The sequence below is a fragment of the Enhydra lutris genome, unplaced genomic scaffold (assembly GCF_002288905.1).
Source record: "Enhydra lutris kenyoni isolate GAN:26980312 unplaced genomic scaffold, ASM228890v2 scaffoldscaffold12, whole genome shotgun sequence".
In the NCBI taxonomy this organism is placed as follows: domain Eukaryota; kingdom Metazoa; phylum Chordata; class Mammalia; order Carnivora; family Mustelidae; genus Enhydra; species Enhydra lutris.
In genome coordinates this window covers 39,984,975-40,002,079 of record NW_019154096.1, presented here as the reverse complement: position 1 = coordinate 40,002,079, position 17,105 = coordinate 39,984,975, and the positions used below count along the sequence as shown (strand labels likewise).

Sequence of the window (17,105 nt, the reverse complement as noted above, 5' to 3'; positions counted from 1 at the left end):
GCCAATGATGTGAATAGTTCCTAGGGGCACCTGAGTGGCTCGGTTGTTAAGCACCTGCCTTCTGCTCAGGTCATAATGCCAGGGTCCTGAGATCAAGCCCCACATCGGGCTCCCTGCTGGGTTGGAAGCCTGCTTCTCCCTCTCTCACTCCCTCTGCTTGTCTTCCCTCCCTCTCTGTGTCTCTGTCAAAAAAATGAATAAATAAGTTTTTTTTTAAAGGAAAGTTCCTAAATGCTGGGGCAATGGTTATACCACCAGTTGTTTAGTTCACCTCAGATTCCAGCAACTCAGCTCTAGACACTGGGGTCTGAGCTCTGTTGTGTCTACAATTGCTCCTCCCCGACCCCCTGCTTTCCCAAGAAGCACAAGAAGCATGTTTCTGCACTCAGTGATGAGGCTGAAGCTATCATTATCAGAGTGATCATGTACATGATAGATTCCTAGCCTCCCAGCTGGTCAACAGCGTTGATCTCTGGAGAGCAGGACTGAAGGAGCAGTCATGGGGAGGAGACGCACTTGAATTTCAGCCTCCACACTGTGGATGCTTCTGAGGGTGTGACTCATCATCCTGCAAGATCATCATCTAACGGGAATTTATAGCTTCTTATGGTTGGTTTTCTGAGCTCTTTGTCTTTCATTATTTTTCAAAGAGAATCTGTAAAGGAAACTCTGACAACACTCAACTGTAGAACTTTGTGCCAGAAAAGAAAATGCATTTCTTTTTAAATGTTACATTTAAGTAAGCTATACAATTGAGAGAACATTTCAGAAACTACAAATACCCAGATACAATCAGGTCCCACATATAAGCTCTGCCTCACACCTAACAGTCTACTCTACTCTAGCCCAGGGCCACTTAGCTTTGATGATACAGCAAGGGAGCATTTCAGAGACCAGGGCTATGGAAGGATGGAAGGATGCCTCTGACCCCTTTGAAGGTGTGTGTGTGTGTGCGCGCGTGTGTGTGTGTTACTGGGTATTTATCCAAAGGATACAAACATAGTGATTCAAAGAGGCACATGTTCCTCAATGTTTATAGCATCAAGGTCCACAATAGCCAAAATATGGAGAGTCCAGATGTCCGCCAACAGATGAATGGATAAAAAAGATATTTTATATATATATATATATATATATATATGACTATTACTCAGCCATAGCAGAGAATGAAATCTTGCCATTTGCAATGATGTGGATGGGACCAGAGGATATTATGCTAAGCGAAATAAGTCAGTCAGAGAAAGACAAATACCATATGATTTCACTCATATGTGGAATTTAAGAAATAAAACAGACAAACATAGGGAAGGGAAGGAAAAATAAAATAAGATAAAAATTGAGAGGGAGACAAACTAGAAGAGAAGCAACTCTAGGAAACAAACTGAGGGTTGCTGGAGGGGAGGTGCGGGGGGAAATGGGATAACTGGGTGATGGACATTAAGGAGGGCACATGATATAATGAGCACTGGGTGTTATATGCAACTGATGAATTACTAAACTCCTGAAATTTAATAATACACTAAATGTTAACTAAATTGAATTTAAATAAAAAATTTAAAAACAGATAAAAGGTGCGTGCTGTGTATTACAGGGATATTGAGAAGAACAAGATAGGCATCCCAGCTTTGTATTTCTCTGAGTTTTCTAAACTCTGGGCTCAGTATGAATTGAGACCACTGGCCAGCCAATATAAACTGCTGGCGTCCCAAAGAAATGTCTGCACAGAAGTAAGTCCAAATGGTAGGGCCCTACTTTTCAGAACATCAGTACAGAAGATTATATTCAGCAGCGTTCTTTTTTCACATCTTGTAAAAAGGGAACTGCCTTCTTTGGTACCCACTACCCTTTAGACAAGGACAAATTTGATATTCAGTGCCAAGAGAAAGTATTTTCCAGGAAAAAGAAAAGTTCACAAAACCCCCTATTTCCTGTTTTCTGTCACTGGAAAATGATATAACCCAGAACAATTTTATCTTTTTTTTTTTCTTAGTTTCAGGACAATTAGGTAACTAGATCACTCGGGTACCTGATCACATCTATTTTCTTCTCCTTTAAAGGAATTTTGGGGGGCACCTGGGTGGCTCAGTGGTTAAAGCCTCTGCCTTTGGCTCAGGTCATGATCTCAGGGTCCTGGGATTGAGCCCCACTTCCCCCCCCCCCCTCTCTCTCTCTGCCTGCCTCTTTGCCTACTTGTGATCTTTGTCTGTCAAATAAATAAATAAAATCTTTAAAAAAAAAGAATTTGGGGGTCATTTAAAAATGATCGTTGTACCCTGCATTTAAGTTCATAGCTGTTTGCAACCCTCTGTGGAGGATACAGAGAACTGTGAGTATAAGGATGCGTTCTCAACAAGCTGACCTTCCCCGTCACTTCAACTGTACTTTCTCTTCCTCCAGCCAGTCCTCCTCAGATATCAGCAGAGCCTGCCTGTGGGGCTTTCTGGCTGCCAGGCACTTAGCTAGTGAAGTGTCTAGCTGGCCTTCTATGAGAAACCCCTGGAGGCTTGCAGAATCTTGCCCCCTATGAATATCGGTCAAGCCACCATGCTTTCATCAGAATGCTCTTGTCTTGTTCTATGGGAAGACACGGATGGATTACAGAACCCAGGTTCATCCAGGCTTTGCAAGTATTTCCCACTTTGGATTCAGCCCCACAGGACCTTCCTGGAATTCAGTTATGGAGACAGCCATTGTCTCCATGGGAATTCTAGGCAAAACTCTCGTACCCCCTTATAGGAGGGGATCATCTGCAGAGGGACCAAATCGGTTCTCAAAAGCTGTAAGTTGAAGATATAAAAACCTATAGCACAGGCCAAGACTTTTGGGCTAGTTGAAAACTCTCAGAATGAAGCTGCACACTTCTATCAAAGAAGAGAAACTCCTGTTTCCTAGAATGTCCTAAAAGAAGATGGGTATTTTTCAAGACCCACCGTGTGGATTGGGCCTTGCCCTTAGTAATACAAATGGAAAATAATCAAGTTTGCTCTATGCATGGGGTAATGGCCAGCCAAGCCCTCCGAAGGCTGGGGGTCACTGTTGCCTTTCCTCTCTGAAACTCCTGAAGGTCCAGTGTGGACCTGGTGGGAGAAGAGCTGGAGAGGAAAGATGTACAAGGTCTGAGAGCATAGAAGGCCACCTGCTTTTAATCAATTGGTCCATATACACCCTACAAATACAGCAGGTGATGCTAAAGCTAAGCAAAGAAATTACAGTATTTATTGAGCACCTACTATGAGCCCAAATTGGTTTGATTTCAAAGTCCACTGCTGGTTGTTGCAACAGTTTCACCATGTCCCCAGCTGCTTGGGTAGTCCCAGAGCCTAGGACCAGTGCTCCCACTGGGACTTCGTCATTTTGTCAAAGCTTATCTTACATGAGCTTTGATAAGCCTTTCTCTGGTGTACTACGTGTTGTTCCCAATTGACTCCAGAAATTTCCCATTTTATATTTTCCAAGGGCCTCCATGGTTGGAGCTGTGCTAGGGCTGTGCCAGGCAGGCACAGAATGGCCCCCAGAAGATCCTGCACCAATGGGCCCAGATAGCCATCATGGAAAAAATAAACAAAATGTAAATAAGATCAGCACAATGCCCAGGTGTCTCACAGGGACAAGGTGGTACACAGGCTGGTGTCTAGAGTCATCCCTATGAATGAGTGAGGAGTAATTTCTACATCTTTGACTCATCCCCGGGTCAAGAATTCTCCTGACACTTTGTGGTCATTTTTGTTAGCTCGTCTTATGTATTCTTCCCTCTGAAGCTCCCTTGTCTTCTCCCCCTCCATCTGGGACAGAAATTCAGAAGCTTACCTGTGCAGACATAAGTGTGCATTGTCAGGGCAAGGCATCTTGAAGACTCTAAGAGCAACAGTATAGGAATGGACAGAGTGAGGCTCATAGCTGTGGGACAGATGGGTGCCCACTGAGTGACAGCACAGGCATCATTTATAAGAAAGAAGGGATCTGCAGAGACAAATGGGGTTCAGCAAAGTGGCATATGAAAGTTGATTCAAAGAGAGAAAAATTCCAGGGAGAGAGGAAATAAGTGTCTAGCTCATGAGTTCGGTGGTGCCTGGGAGAGCTCTCCACATAGAGTAGTGGCTGGTTATCTGCTTTTGTTGACCCCTCAGTATTCAGCCCTCTTATGTTAACAGAGCCTTGATGATCTTGGGGAACCATGACCCTGTCAGTATGGTCTATGTTGTTGGGTGGGACTGATCCCACTTCTAGAAGGTGGGTGGGTGCATGACACTGATCTGGCCTATGAAAACTCCTGATAAGTTCTGGGATGGGCACTAACCTAACTTTGACAGATGAAAATCATTTTGGGGATTTTTCTGAAATTACTGGGATAGAGCATTCCTCCTGTGGTAGAATTCCCAAGTCATTGACTAGAGCTACTGGGGACATTGATGCCATTATGCTTGGACAGCCTGCCAAGAATGGAGTCAACTCAAAGGAAACCCTCGCTGTGAGGAGTACACCTACAGTGTGCTGGGATTTATTGGGCCCAGAGATCCTAACATGCCTGGAGCTAGACCTTTGCTGGTGTTCAGGTATGTGAGGTGATGAATCTGCTTTTTGGCTTCATTTAGTATGAAGTGGCTTTACATACTTGAACTGAAATGCTGCAGAGAAATCCAAGTGTGGACATTAAAGTTTACATGAAACATAAATGACATGAGGTCACGAGGGCTGGTATGCACAATTGGGACTGTACTTCTGTTGAACTACTGAAATACGTCCATTCCCACCTATAAACGGTTACCCCTCTTCTAGCAGCCCAGTGCTGCCTCGGCCTCCTGGACCATCCCCTGGTATGCCCTGGACTTCCCACGATCTACCAACTAAAGGGTCATCTTCTGGCACAACAGGAAGCTTCTGCTAACAGCTACTCCAGCTGATCTTTGAAGGTCACTAATAACCCCCCTGTTGAGAAATTTAATGGTCATTTCTTAGTTCCTGTCTTGTTTGGCCTACCAATAATATTTGATCACCATCAAGGTTGACCACTCCCTCCTTGAACACTTGACTTGGCTTAAAGGACGTCTCCCACACCTGCAATCCCTCCTATCTCCCTGGCTATAACATCTCCATTTCTCCAGCTGGCTCCTCTCCACGTCCTTAACTTCTAAAGGTTGGCATGTCCCAAGGCGCAATCCTTAGAACTCTTTTCCATGTGGACTCTTCCTCTTGGTGATCTTAGCCAGGTTCAAGGCTTTAAATACTCTTCCAAGTTTCTATTTCACCTGGACCTCTCCCTTAAACTCTAGGTTTATATACCCCCTGGTTTACATGATACCTCCACCTTGATGTCAGGCATCTCAAAGTTACCATGTCCCAGACTGAGCTCCTGCTATCCACCACACCCTGAAGTAGTTCTTCCTGCAGTCTTTCCATCCTATTTTCCACTTGTTCAAGCCTAAATCCTTGGTCTTTAAGTGCTCTCTCTCTCTCTCTCTCTCTCACACACACACACACACACACACACACACACCCCACACTTAATTTCTCAACAAATCCCAGCAGACATGGCTTCAAAATGTGTCCATAAACAGAGCACATCATGCCGTCTTTGTGCCCCCCAACCTCGATCCAAGCCATCACCATCTCTCAGCTGCATTATTGCCAAAGCCTCCTAAGTGGATTCCCACTTCTGCCTTTGACCTACTATACTTATTCTTGACACAGAAGCCAGAGTGATTCTTTTATAAGTTGGGTCCCAGCATTCCTTCAATACTGCCCACTTATTCAGAGTAAAACCCAATGGTATCACCAGGAGCCCCGCGGCTTGCATGAACCAGCCCCTGCTCCCTCTCTCCCGTCTCTTCCCTGCACCTCAAGCACGCTGGCCTCAGCTGAGCCCACTGTGCTCCCCACCCCCACCCATGGCCTTTCCTTTGCTCTTCCCTCAGCCTGAAATGCTCTTTCCCCGGTGATCTGCAAGCTTGCTTCCCCACTTTGTTCACAGCTGAATCCAAATATTGCTTTCTGGGTGAGGGTTTCCCTTACCACCCTAAGATTTCAATCCATGCCTCTACCTACTTTGTTTTTTATACTGATTATCTAATATGCTTTGTATTTCACTCATTGACATTGCCTCCTTCTACCTTCCTCGAGGAAATGCACACACAGTGAGGACAGGGAAGATGCTGGCCGCTTTCTGCTCTGTCAAGCAGCAACCACCTCAAGCAAAACGTTATTGATAAATTGCCATGAATGACTTGGCGGTAACTGTTCCACAGTCATTATAAAATATGTATTTTTTTATTATAAATACTTTGAATCTCCTGGGGACACCCCTCTCAACTTAAACTCCCAGAGAAAAACCAGCCACCATCTCTTCTTCTCATTTCATTGCTAATTGAAATAAAAGCACTACCAATCCCAAATGAGCCATCCAGAGAACCGGATACTTGTTAAAGGAGGCCATGGGAGGAAGCTAGAAGCATGTCACTCCCTGGCAAGGTGCTCCATATCACAAGTTAATATCTGACGCCCATTCCACCCTCTGCTAACTGAGCTTCTAAGCTTTCAGAGAGTCTCACAAAGGAAGGACAGAGCTGGGACCCCTCACAGCCCCTGCCCAGGGGCCTGACACCAAGGCTGGGCCTGCGTGAACACCACACCAGGCAACCTGCCCCGCCCACCAAGGGCAGAGGGCGGCTGCTTGCATTTTGGTCTGAAAAAGTCACGGAGCCCATGGAATTTCAAGCTCCCTTTGTAGAGGTTTAATTGACAGAAGCAGCTCCAGGAAGAGGGTGAGAGGATGAGGATGGGAGACAGCAAAATGAAGGGGAAGGTAGATAGATGTGCTCTTTGCATGACTTCTTCACCGTAGGATCAGACAAATGAAAGCAATCAAAGCAAGGCCAGCGCCATGTCCAGAGAGCATGGCTTGACACCTGCCTGTGTGCCCTTACCTTAGATTGAGGGGGTCCTCTGTGATGCCTTTCCCCTTCAAGGTGGGCTGGAAAGAGCAGAAGCTAAACAAAAAGGAAAGGATCATTCCAGCAGCAGTCAAGAGTCTTCTACCACCAGGAGACATTTCTGGTGCCAATCCAGAGGTAGGGTACATACTTGCCCCCCCATACCTCAACTTGTCCCCAAGATAATGAACCCCAGACCTGGGTGTACCTCTGAGAGATGCTGTCATTATACACTCCAGCCTTAATAAAAATGGTAACAATAAAACAATCTGCATGCTGGCAGGCTGGGCCAGGCACTCGACAATTCTGTTGCCAATTTCAGCAACCAATGAAAATGCCATCTAATTTAAGGCTCCTTGAGGCAGGGTTGGGTATGGTTTGGCCAACATTCACTGCCTGAGTCAAGGATTTATAAAACTTCTAGGGGCGCCTGGGTGGCTCAGTTGTTTAAGCCTCTGCTTATGGCTCGGGTCATGATCTCAGGGTCCCGGGATTGAGCCCCGCATCAGGCTCTCTGCTCAACAGGGAGCCTGCTTCCCCTTCTCTCTCCGCCTGCCTCTCTGCCTACTCGTGATCTCTCTCTCCCTGTCAAATAAATACATAAATAAAATCTTTAAAAAAATAAAACTTCTAGATTAACTATGAAAAACTGTGTTTAACACACAGAAATCACAGGGGGAAATGGACGTGAGGTTCCACATTGCCTGTGTACTTCTTCAGTTTGGTCTAAAATAGAACTTGAAGAAAGCTTTAGGAGGCCATATAACAGCCCTCCTTGGAAGCACCTCAGAGGAAGGCCCACAGGCAATGGAGATGTGCCCAGAGCTGGGGCAACAGCCTCTCTGCGGGAGTCATCTTCACACTGGCCCTGCCCTTTAGTCCCAGCAGCTGGTCCTGGTGCCAGCTACTGGCCAGGGCCAACAGGAAGGCAAGGCCAGAACCTCTGAGCTCAAAATGAAGGATGTCACAAATCACCTCAGAACTTCCAGCCCCAAGTGAAGCTGAACCACCCCTCTGTCCATCTGCCTTCTGTGTTTTCTGTCTATGGCTAGGAACCTCCTTTTCTTTCTGGCCCTTCTAGATGCTCCACAAATAAGTCTGTCTATAACTTTAATAGTGCCGAAAAAAATAACCATTAGTCTCAAAACATTTAAACCCCAGCTTAAACTTCTTAGATTGATTCATCTATTTGGAGAAAGAAGTTCAACTAAAACAGCAGGCTTCTCTCTTTAAGAAAAAAAGATGTTCCATGAAAAAGTGGGAAATCAGTTGTTTGGAATTCTTTCCAGTGAAATACGAAATTGGAGCAGCTAAAATTGGCAACTGGGATCAAAAAGAAAAATTAAGCCAAAAAAATTATTTGGAAAATTAAAAAAACAAAGCCAGAAGATTCTGGAAGGCCCATTAAACAGCCAGCTTCTTAAATGTGTTGTGTCTGCACATGTTTTTCCCTCTTTAGTCGTTACTGTCCTAAACTTTAGTCCATGAAATGGAGCCTGTTTCCCAGGATTTGGGGAAGGCACTTCTGCTGCTTTTTCTGTACTTGGTTCCATGGTTTAATAGCTCTGCAGGTCAGTAAGTCCTTCCTGTGTCTGACCTAAACCCTGCTTGCTGTGGGTTGCAAACAGTGCTCCTGAGAACAGAACAGAGCCATGTCTGCTCTGCAATCAGTTCGTGATCAGTTTTCTTAGAGGCGGATTTTTAAACCCTTACCTTTTGAAGACCTTATTCCGATCGTTGTTGTGAAAGACAAGAAACTTGGAATATCCATTTTGGAAAAAGAGCTCCAGAGCGATGTCCTATAAAGAGAAACCCCTTTCACTGCTGCTGAACTTGCCTGGAACAGAGGGACACCAGGCCACAGAGTCTCTAGCCAGGGGTCATTTGGTTCTCTGTGTCAGACAACCCTTCCTGGTTGGTTCTTAGAACCTCCTGGGTGACGGTGACGAGGGGAGTCCCTTCAGAATGAGTAGGAGGGCAGGGGCCTCAGACTTCCTTCAACTGAGCAGAAAGCAAGAGTCCCACTCCCAGGATAAGCCAGGGACAGAGGGAGGAAAGGGACCAGCAAAACCTTCAGACACTTTTACTTCCAGGTCACAAGTTTGTTTTCCTGAACCAGAGAGTCACCCTATCAGAAACATTAGGGGAACTGGCTGGGGGGCATGTGCAGCTCACAAGCTGGGCAGCAGACCCACAAACCTGCAGGCACAGGGTGCTTTGCCCAGCTCATTTTGCGAGCCAATCTGTTGTGGTCTTGTTGACCTAGCAAGGGTATTTGGTTAATGTCGAAATGAACTCTACATACTCTCTTTTTCCTTTCTCTCCTCCCTCCCTGTCTCCCTTCCTTCTATTCCAAGCTGTGTAAATAGCATATTTGGAACAGCCAGAGAGAGAGCCTGCATGGAGGATGAGGCTCGGAGATGAGATGGGGTCCGGGAGAGAATTCCCAGGACTGGAGGCAGGGGTGAGGCCCGGGCACAGAGGCACAGGGGGATTGCTGCATCAGAGTCACCCGCTTCCTCCTGGCTGGAAGGGAGCTCTCAAAGTCCAGTTCACTAGGCTCCTGACCAGAGGCAAAGTGTCTGTGATGATAATGCAACCCCCTCCGGCTGGGGGTGCACATAGGAGCTTCGGGTATTTGCTGCGACTAGAAATCTAAGCACTGTGCAAAACAGATGATCAAGGCAGACGTAATGGCTTCTGCTGGCAACCTTGAGTAGCCAAGATCTGACTTTCTCCTGGGAGAACCTAAGAGAAATGGGGTTCTTGCTCACAAAGCTCTTCCTGCCCCCAAATCCCACACCCAATGCTCACATGCCCTCCCATTTCTCCCTTCCACTACCGTCAGGCCAATAACCAAATATCTGGAAACCATCACTGTTTACTGAGGGGCACTAGGGGGAAGAAACTCACTTGCTGATACCTATGTATTACTATATATAACCTATAAGGTAGGCATAGTCATAAAATAATAATTTTGAGTACTTAGAAGTACCCAAACATGTGCTGAGCGCTATCCATGTAATGCTGGAAGACTAAAGACGTCATTGCTGCACTCCGGAAGAGGCCCATGCTGGCCACACTGCCCAGAACCCTCAGGGCAGAGCTTCCTCCAGCAGTCCCCTTCTCACTCACTGTCCTTACAAAAAAGCTCACTAAGGTCAGGCAAGATGAGAACCAACACTCTGTGGACAAAATCAGTGGAGAGGGAGGAAGAGGGCTGGTTGGACTCCAGCAGCTTGTGGATCCTTTCTAGAATGAGCCTGCCTAAAAGGCCTTCTTGAGCTTCACCATCAGAGAATTGTAAGGAGGCCCCCCAGGAGGAGGAGGATTCCATGATAAATTATAGATCCAAAGACATTTAACAACAAAACACTCTTATGGCTAGGTTGATAAGGGCCAAACCCTGTCCCCCTGTTGGCCTTAGCAGAGCAGAACCTTACAGAAAGGGTAGAGGAGAGCTTGGGGCCCCTCCCCACTCCAAGAGTGGTCTCTCATCTCTTCCTTTGCCTGCGCCTGGGAGGCCTCTGGACACACACGCAGCTTCGTTACCAGTCAGGCTGGGCTGGGGGAGGCCAGAGGTGTCTGAGGCCAGCAGGGGCTCCTCCCCTTGCAACTCAAGTGGGAAGCCTCAGGTTGTGCCTAGCTGGTGGCAGATCCTTGCCTCTGAAGGGAACGGGCTCCTCTAGCCCCTGGTGAACCCTTGGAGGCACTGGGTGAAGCCCTGGGAGCCTGGTTGGAGGGGACAGTCAGGAGATCTCTAAACCACTTGGCCCAAGAAATGCCCAGGTGTTTGGAGTTTGGGTTTGGCCGTGGTGAGGGCAAAGGGCAGGGGCGGAGGTCAGTGGAGGTGGTCCACACCCTCAGACAGGTAGGCTGACCCTGGACTCTCTAGTTATCCGCTCTGCCATGAGGCAGAGGAGGTGCCCTGTCCTGTATTCTAGAATCTCCAAGGCCACTCTGGAGCACGTCAAGGGGAAAATAAAGCAAAGAGGCTGGGTTCTAAATGATGCGGCAAGAGAGAGAAGGTTCCAGCAGCCAAATAGCAGGGAGCTGTGAAGCAGGGACGAGTGCAGCAGACATCAAACCCACCAACCAGGACACCGGGCCACATTTGCAGATGTGTCCCAAAGGGTACTGGGTTCTGCACAGGTGTGAAAGGGGTCACAGAGTTTGTCCCTCACAGTCCGATGGGGCCCCACTGACACCTGGACCACCCATGCCATGAGAAGCTGGTGTCCCTCCTGACCCCTCCCCGGGGTGTACCTGCAGCAGGAAGCGAGCCTGCCGGAGCTCCCGGAGATCCCCGTAGCTGTGACTCTGGCACGAGTAGTGGTCGGAGGACCTGTCTTTGCTGCACATGTTGAAGATGAATGGATCGCTGATGCTGGAAAGGAAACAGGATAGCAGTGAGAGGGCGTGTGGAGGCTTGTTCTCCTCCTGCCCCACAGCCCCACCGTAGTTCTGGAGACACCGTGGGTGGAGAGCTGTCATCACTGCCAGCTACGGAGCCGGCCCCGCTGACCCCTTGCCTCTGTCAGCCTGCCCTGGAGCAGGGTGAGGCATAGATAGTATCATCAGACGAGGGGAAAGCCTCCAGGGCAGACAGTGGCACAAGGTGGGGCATGAGTGTAAGAAGTTTCTCTGGGCACATGGGTCAAACATGGGTCAAAGAGGGGAAAGAATAAAAGACCCCATTACACATGGAGAAATGTCAGGCCAGAAGGCAAGGACAGAAAGACGAAGAGCTTCCCTAAAAAGCCCGTGTTCAGTGTGGCTTCAGCAGCGTGGGGCCTGGGGTGGCCCAGCCACCGTTGAGCCCCAGAGACATGTGCGGCGGGCTGAAAGACACTGGCCACAGCATCGGCCGTGGCCCCCACAGCACTGGCCCCGAGCCAGGAGCCCTCTCAGAGGGCAGAATGACTCCCCTCGGGGAGAAAGGGAGAGGGGAGAAAGGGAGCATCATGAATTGGGCTCAGATTCACCCCAAAGAGGACAGTTCGTGCACTGGGAGTAACGGAAACACCTTTAGGGAACCAGATCAAGCTTTTCACCACCCATGAGCGGGGACTTAACAACACTGATTTCAGTTACAGACTTGATTCTGAGTGATGTAGCAAATTTAAATTGTACATGGCTGCAAAAGCTCTGATCAAATGCCCTTTCAGGACTTGAGAACTGGAGGCCCTCCCCCACCGCCACGCCGGATCACCTCAGCCCTCAAGAAGCCTGCATATCAACCACAGATCCAAGGAGCCAAGAGCCGGGAGAGCCCCTGTGCCCGCACAAGGTAGCAGGAATGGGCAAGAAGCTGGCATCCTGTCTCCTCCCCACCCCAGTTCCAAGGGGGACCTCCTCACCCGGCCTGCAGAGCTGGCCACTAGGCCTCCATGCCATGCTGCCCGGCAGTGGCAGAGACATGGGTCTGTCACCCAGGTCAGCGAAGAGAAGAAATGACTTTTCCAAGGTCATGTGGAACTGGATTCAAACCAGGGTCCTCAGACTCTAAAATCCAAGCTCATTCACTAACACCTTTTCTCCTCTGAGGCAGAAAGGCCTGCTGGCTTTTACAGAGCTCTCCCCATGAGCTCTCTCCTGTCAGCAGACTCTCTGCTGACTGATCCCACGACCCAACATTCAGAGACACTGGTGACATGAGGAAGAATTTTCTGGAAAATGCTTTTAGGCAGGAGCTTTCAGGAGGAAATGCACTCATTTTTCTCCTACTTGCAGGGATGGAATAACCATATTGGGCAGGAATGCTCAGACAGACCCAAATGCTCAGGAAGATTAAACTGTAAAAAACATTATTAAGTTCACTGATGTAAGTCCAAAGTGGAGTTCTGTCTTATGTAGCATTAGTCGGACACAGCTGTGACTGGGTCTCTTGGTCAACGCTGTATTCAATGTGTTCTGCACATTAAGTCAGAATTCAAGCACCTAAGGTCAATGAACGGAAAGGAGAAACTGATTTATATTCTTCTTTAGGTAGAGCTGTGGCTATAGGACGGTGCTCACAGCTCTTTTGCTTGACAGCTCTCATGACATATGCAAGTCTTCCAGAGTGGGCATAGTATAATTTTTAATATTCTTAACTAGGGAAACCACACTAAACTAAGTGATATTCATATTGGTTGACCTGGTCTTTGAGAGTCAAAGTGGGGATTTCAGACTAAAATATTTGAAATTATTTCTGGGGTTATCCAATTGTTGTCAGAATTTATATCTGTAATTTTAATCCAGAATCAGCCACTAGATCACAAGCTTTTTACCAGACTCAGCCCACACCTGATTTACCTCTTTGTGTCTATGGAGTCTATGTGTCTATGGAGTCTATGGAGTCTACAGATGTCCAGTCAGGATTTGTTGAATCAAATTAAATGAAGAAATGATGCTTCAGAACTGCTGACTGATGTGGAGAAAATATCTGATTATAAGCACCCTATCACAAAATACCAGCTAGATGGCTTGGATTCCCACAAAATGAATCCAATGTTGTATCTTGTGAGCTTGCCTGACACTATTTTGGATACAGTAGTGTCCTCCAAGAAGGATATGTTGAAGTCCTAAACCCCCAGTACATCAGAATGTGACTTTTTTTTTTTTTTAAAGAAATAGGGTACTTGGTCCTAATGCAACAGGACTGGCATCCTTAAATAAAGGGGAAATTTGGACATAGACATACCCCCAGGGGGAAGATCTTGTGAAGACACACAGAGAAAAGGTGGCCATGATTGGAGTGATGTATCTGCAAGGCACGAAAGGCTGAGGGCTACAGGGACACACCAGAGGCTAGAAGGAGCCGGAAAGGATCTTCCCCTAGAGCTGTGGAGAGACCACGGCCCTGCCAACACCTTGATTTTGGACTTCTAGTCTCCCGAACTGGGAGAAAATAAATTTGTTTTTTCAACCACCCAAGTTTTGGTACTTTGTTATCCAGCCTTAGGAAACAAGTATAGTCATTCTATTCAAGCAACAGGCAATCTCACTGAAGGCAAAATAAACCTTCTGGAAAAGTTCTTACTTTCCGAGAAAAGTTCCAAAGCACACAAGTGCAATCAATGCTGGAGGATTTGCACTGTTCCTGAGTTCTATTTGGGATATTTTTATGGTGCATCAGAGAGCCTCTTTCAAGGTCTAGTGCTCAACTCTACTCAATTTGATGGCAGTCTTTTAGAGAGACATTTCAGGGTTGCGTTAGCTTTATTTTTAACTGGCTTATTTATGTATCTTCCTTAGTCTCCGTGGTCAAAATAAAACTTAATCCTCATTGATCTGACATGATCTAATAGCCAGTCTCTGAGAACCACATCTCCATGAGAGCTGGAAGTTTCTTAGGGCAGCAGACAAGACCTCAGCTAGAAAGCACTGTCTGATTAACAAATACTTCTCTGAGGGCCGGTGACTAAAATCACCTAAGCAATTCCCAAATGACACTCCAGGGTAGTCATTTGTTCTCACTCCACTCCTACTCACTTTCCAGAGAAGTACATTTCCACACACGGGAGGTCTCCTTTGTCACTGCAAATCAAGTGCGTCCATACAGCCTGACAAAAGGACTTCTAGTAAAAGTGCAGAGATAGTCAGTTTGATCAGGATTAGATGCTCCTCATAAACACAATTTACCTGATCAATAAGATCTTATCTAACACTAACTCGATTTAAACCAGAGGTGGAGAGTGAAGCAATGGATTCTATAAGTCATTACACGGGCATTCCATGCATAGAGGTAAGAGTAGAAAGCTTTCATCGGCTCTCAGAAAGGCAAGTCTGCAGACCCATCGTCCATATTGATCAGTATCAATAAAACATGAGCAATAAGATGGGATGCACATGCCAAGTATTAATTAGGCTCCTCCTGCCTTGGAAGAGCACAGAAGACTCACAGCAATGGGTGAATATTTGGTATGAATAAAAGATGGAAATTAGCAGGGAAAAAAAAAAAAAGGCCAAGCATTTTAGAGCAAATCTTAATCAAGGGAGAGTGAGCTGACATACTCTTCTTCCGCACTCCTTAAACTCTTGCTTTCTGCCATAGGCTGGAAGTGATATGACAACCAGGCATTGAAATTCTTAGTTATTGACAGGTTAGGAGTTATAGTGGTTCTCAAAATGTGGTCCCCAAGATGTGGTCCCAGACCAGCAGCATCAGCGTCAGCTGAGAACTTGTTAAAATTTCTGGCCCTACCATAAACCTACTAAACTAGCAATGGAGATGAAGGTGGGTCCCAGAAGTCCCTTTTAACTAGCCCTAAAGGTGACTTGATATTAGTTTGAGGGCCACTGGGTTAAGAGGTTCTCTTGTCATCATGTGAACCTTTGCTAGTCAGAAAAATCAAGATATCTTCATCCAAATGTATTCACATATGATGATCCAGGAAGCATATGACCTGACCACTGAAGTCCTAGCGAAGGTGTGAACACAGTCACTTGGATTTTGGGTGGTTGTATTTTATAAACACAAGAAGATTAATCAGTGAGAGCTACCTGAACCCAATAGAACAAATATACTTGGGTATTGGGGAGGGCACGTATTGCATGGAGCACTGGGTGTGGTGCAAAAACGATGAATACTGTTACGCTGAAAAGAAATTAAAAAAATATATATATACTTGATTATAAAGAAGAACCTCTGGGGGAAAAAAAAAAAAAGAAGAAGAAGAAGAACCTCTGAATTTCCTGCCAAAGACTTCTGGTACTAGTCGGTATAAAAAAATGACTCTTCAAATTTCTACCCAAATCTCATCCATCCTTCCAAACCCAGATCTCAGCCCATGTCTTCCAGGGGCTCTCGCTCAGCACACTAGCCTCATTTCCTCAACTGTGAGCCCAGAAGAGTCCTCCCATGACCTATATTCTGTCCCATGAAAACAGTGCACTCCAAAGTCTTTCCAAAAGCACCTACTTGTGCTGCCATGTGCCCTCGTGTGCCTCACTCAGCATGAGGGGAAGAGTGTGGTGCTTCCCGCAGCATGGCCAGTCAACAAGCCGCTGAATGAATGAGCTGGTGGGACTGGCTCCAGTTACCCAAACAACCTAAGAACAGAGCCCCATTGTCTTGTATCCCCCTCATGCATTCCGTGTCTCATGAAGCATAAGGAGCTGCCTTCTTGTTACCCACACCGGATTTTAGCTTTGGGAAACCACGGTCAGGGATGCCCATGTCTTAAGGTTCTTCTGCTTTTTCTCATGGTTCAGTTTCAGGCCCAAAGCGAAGCCCACAATAACACCAAGGTGGGAGGGGTAGGAGTAGCGGTGGCCACGAAGGAAGTCGAGGCTCTGCAAAGAGTCTGCGGGAGAAGTCGGGAACTCACTTGGATAAGCAGTGGCGCGTACAGTAGACATCCCCCACGGGAGAGAGCGTGAAGTTCTCGCAGATGTAGAAGTGCTGATGGCCGAAGAGTAGGACCCCTTCGGAGACCAGATGGCCCTGCACGATCACCAGGGAGTACTTCTGTGTCACCTGGAGGGAGACAGTGCCAGAGTCAGTCTGTGTGCGTGTGAAGCATGCCCATCAGTCCTACAGAGGGCATGAGGGTAGCGAGCAGGTGCCCACTGAGGGTCTGGAGGTGAGAGCAGCTCCTTGTTCGAGGGACAGAGCCACTGCCTGAGAGCTGCCCGGCTCATCGCAGTCTCAGCGGCCCTTCTCCACCAAAACCACTGTCTTGTTATTTGAATTACCCATGGCCACCCCCACCCCTACCAAGAAATGTGGGTGAGTATTTATGGCTGTACAGAGCACACTGACCATTGTCCTCTCACTTTAAACCCCTCCACAACCAAGCAAAACTTCTGTAGTTAACAGCAGGGAGGGTTTTCAGGGTACCAGGCATCCCTCCGTGACACAGGTGATGGGGCTTGTTGGGGGGCTAGCTAAGTGGCTGCACCAGGACTGGAACATGCCTGTCCAGAACCACAAGTGTAAGACTGGCCCTGCTGCCTCTGCAAGGCCAAGGCTAGTCCAGATGTACACAAAGGAGGCACGTGCTCCCCCAGATCCCTCCTTTCATACTCAAGTTCATTCTCTCAGTGGCTGGAAATTCTGGCAGCTTTCCACAATCACTGGTGCTAACGAGAAAGCCCGGCTGCAGGGCACGCGCCCTTCCTAGTGGCAGTCTCTACCCAACAACTGGTCCCTGCAGGGTAAGAAGAGTCACCATGTGCCCCAGTCCCACCCCA

General features: G+C 47.3%; 1 protein-coding gene across 1 annotated transcript in view; it reads right to left on the bottom strand.

The window, feature by feature from the left end:
* LOC111145192 (WDFY family member 4) overlaps positions 1 to 17,105 on the bottom strand; it is a 293,576-nt gene that overhangs the window by 65,193 nt on the left and 211,278 nt on the right. The window contains exons 44-47 of the mRNA XM_022499912.1: positions 16,241 to 16,389; positions 11,193 to 11,313; positions 8,640 to 8,725; positions 6,921 to 6,983 (exon numbers count right to left, since the gene is read on the bottom strand). Of these exons, the coding sequence (XP_022355620.1) occupies positions 6,921 to 6,983; positions 8,640 to 8,725; positions 11,193 to 11,313; positions 16,241 to 16,389 (419 nt within the window). The remainder of the gene's footprint in view (positions 1 to 6,920; positions 6,984 to 8,639; positions 8,726 to 11,192; positions 11,314 to 16,240; positions 16,390 to 17,105) is intronic.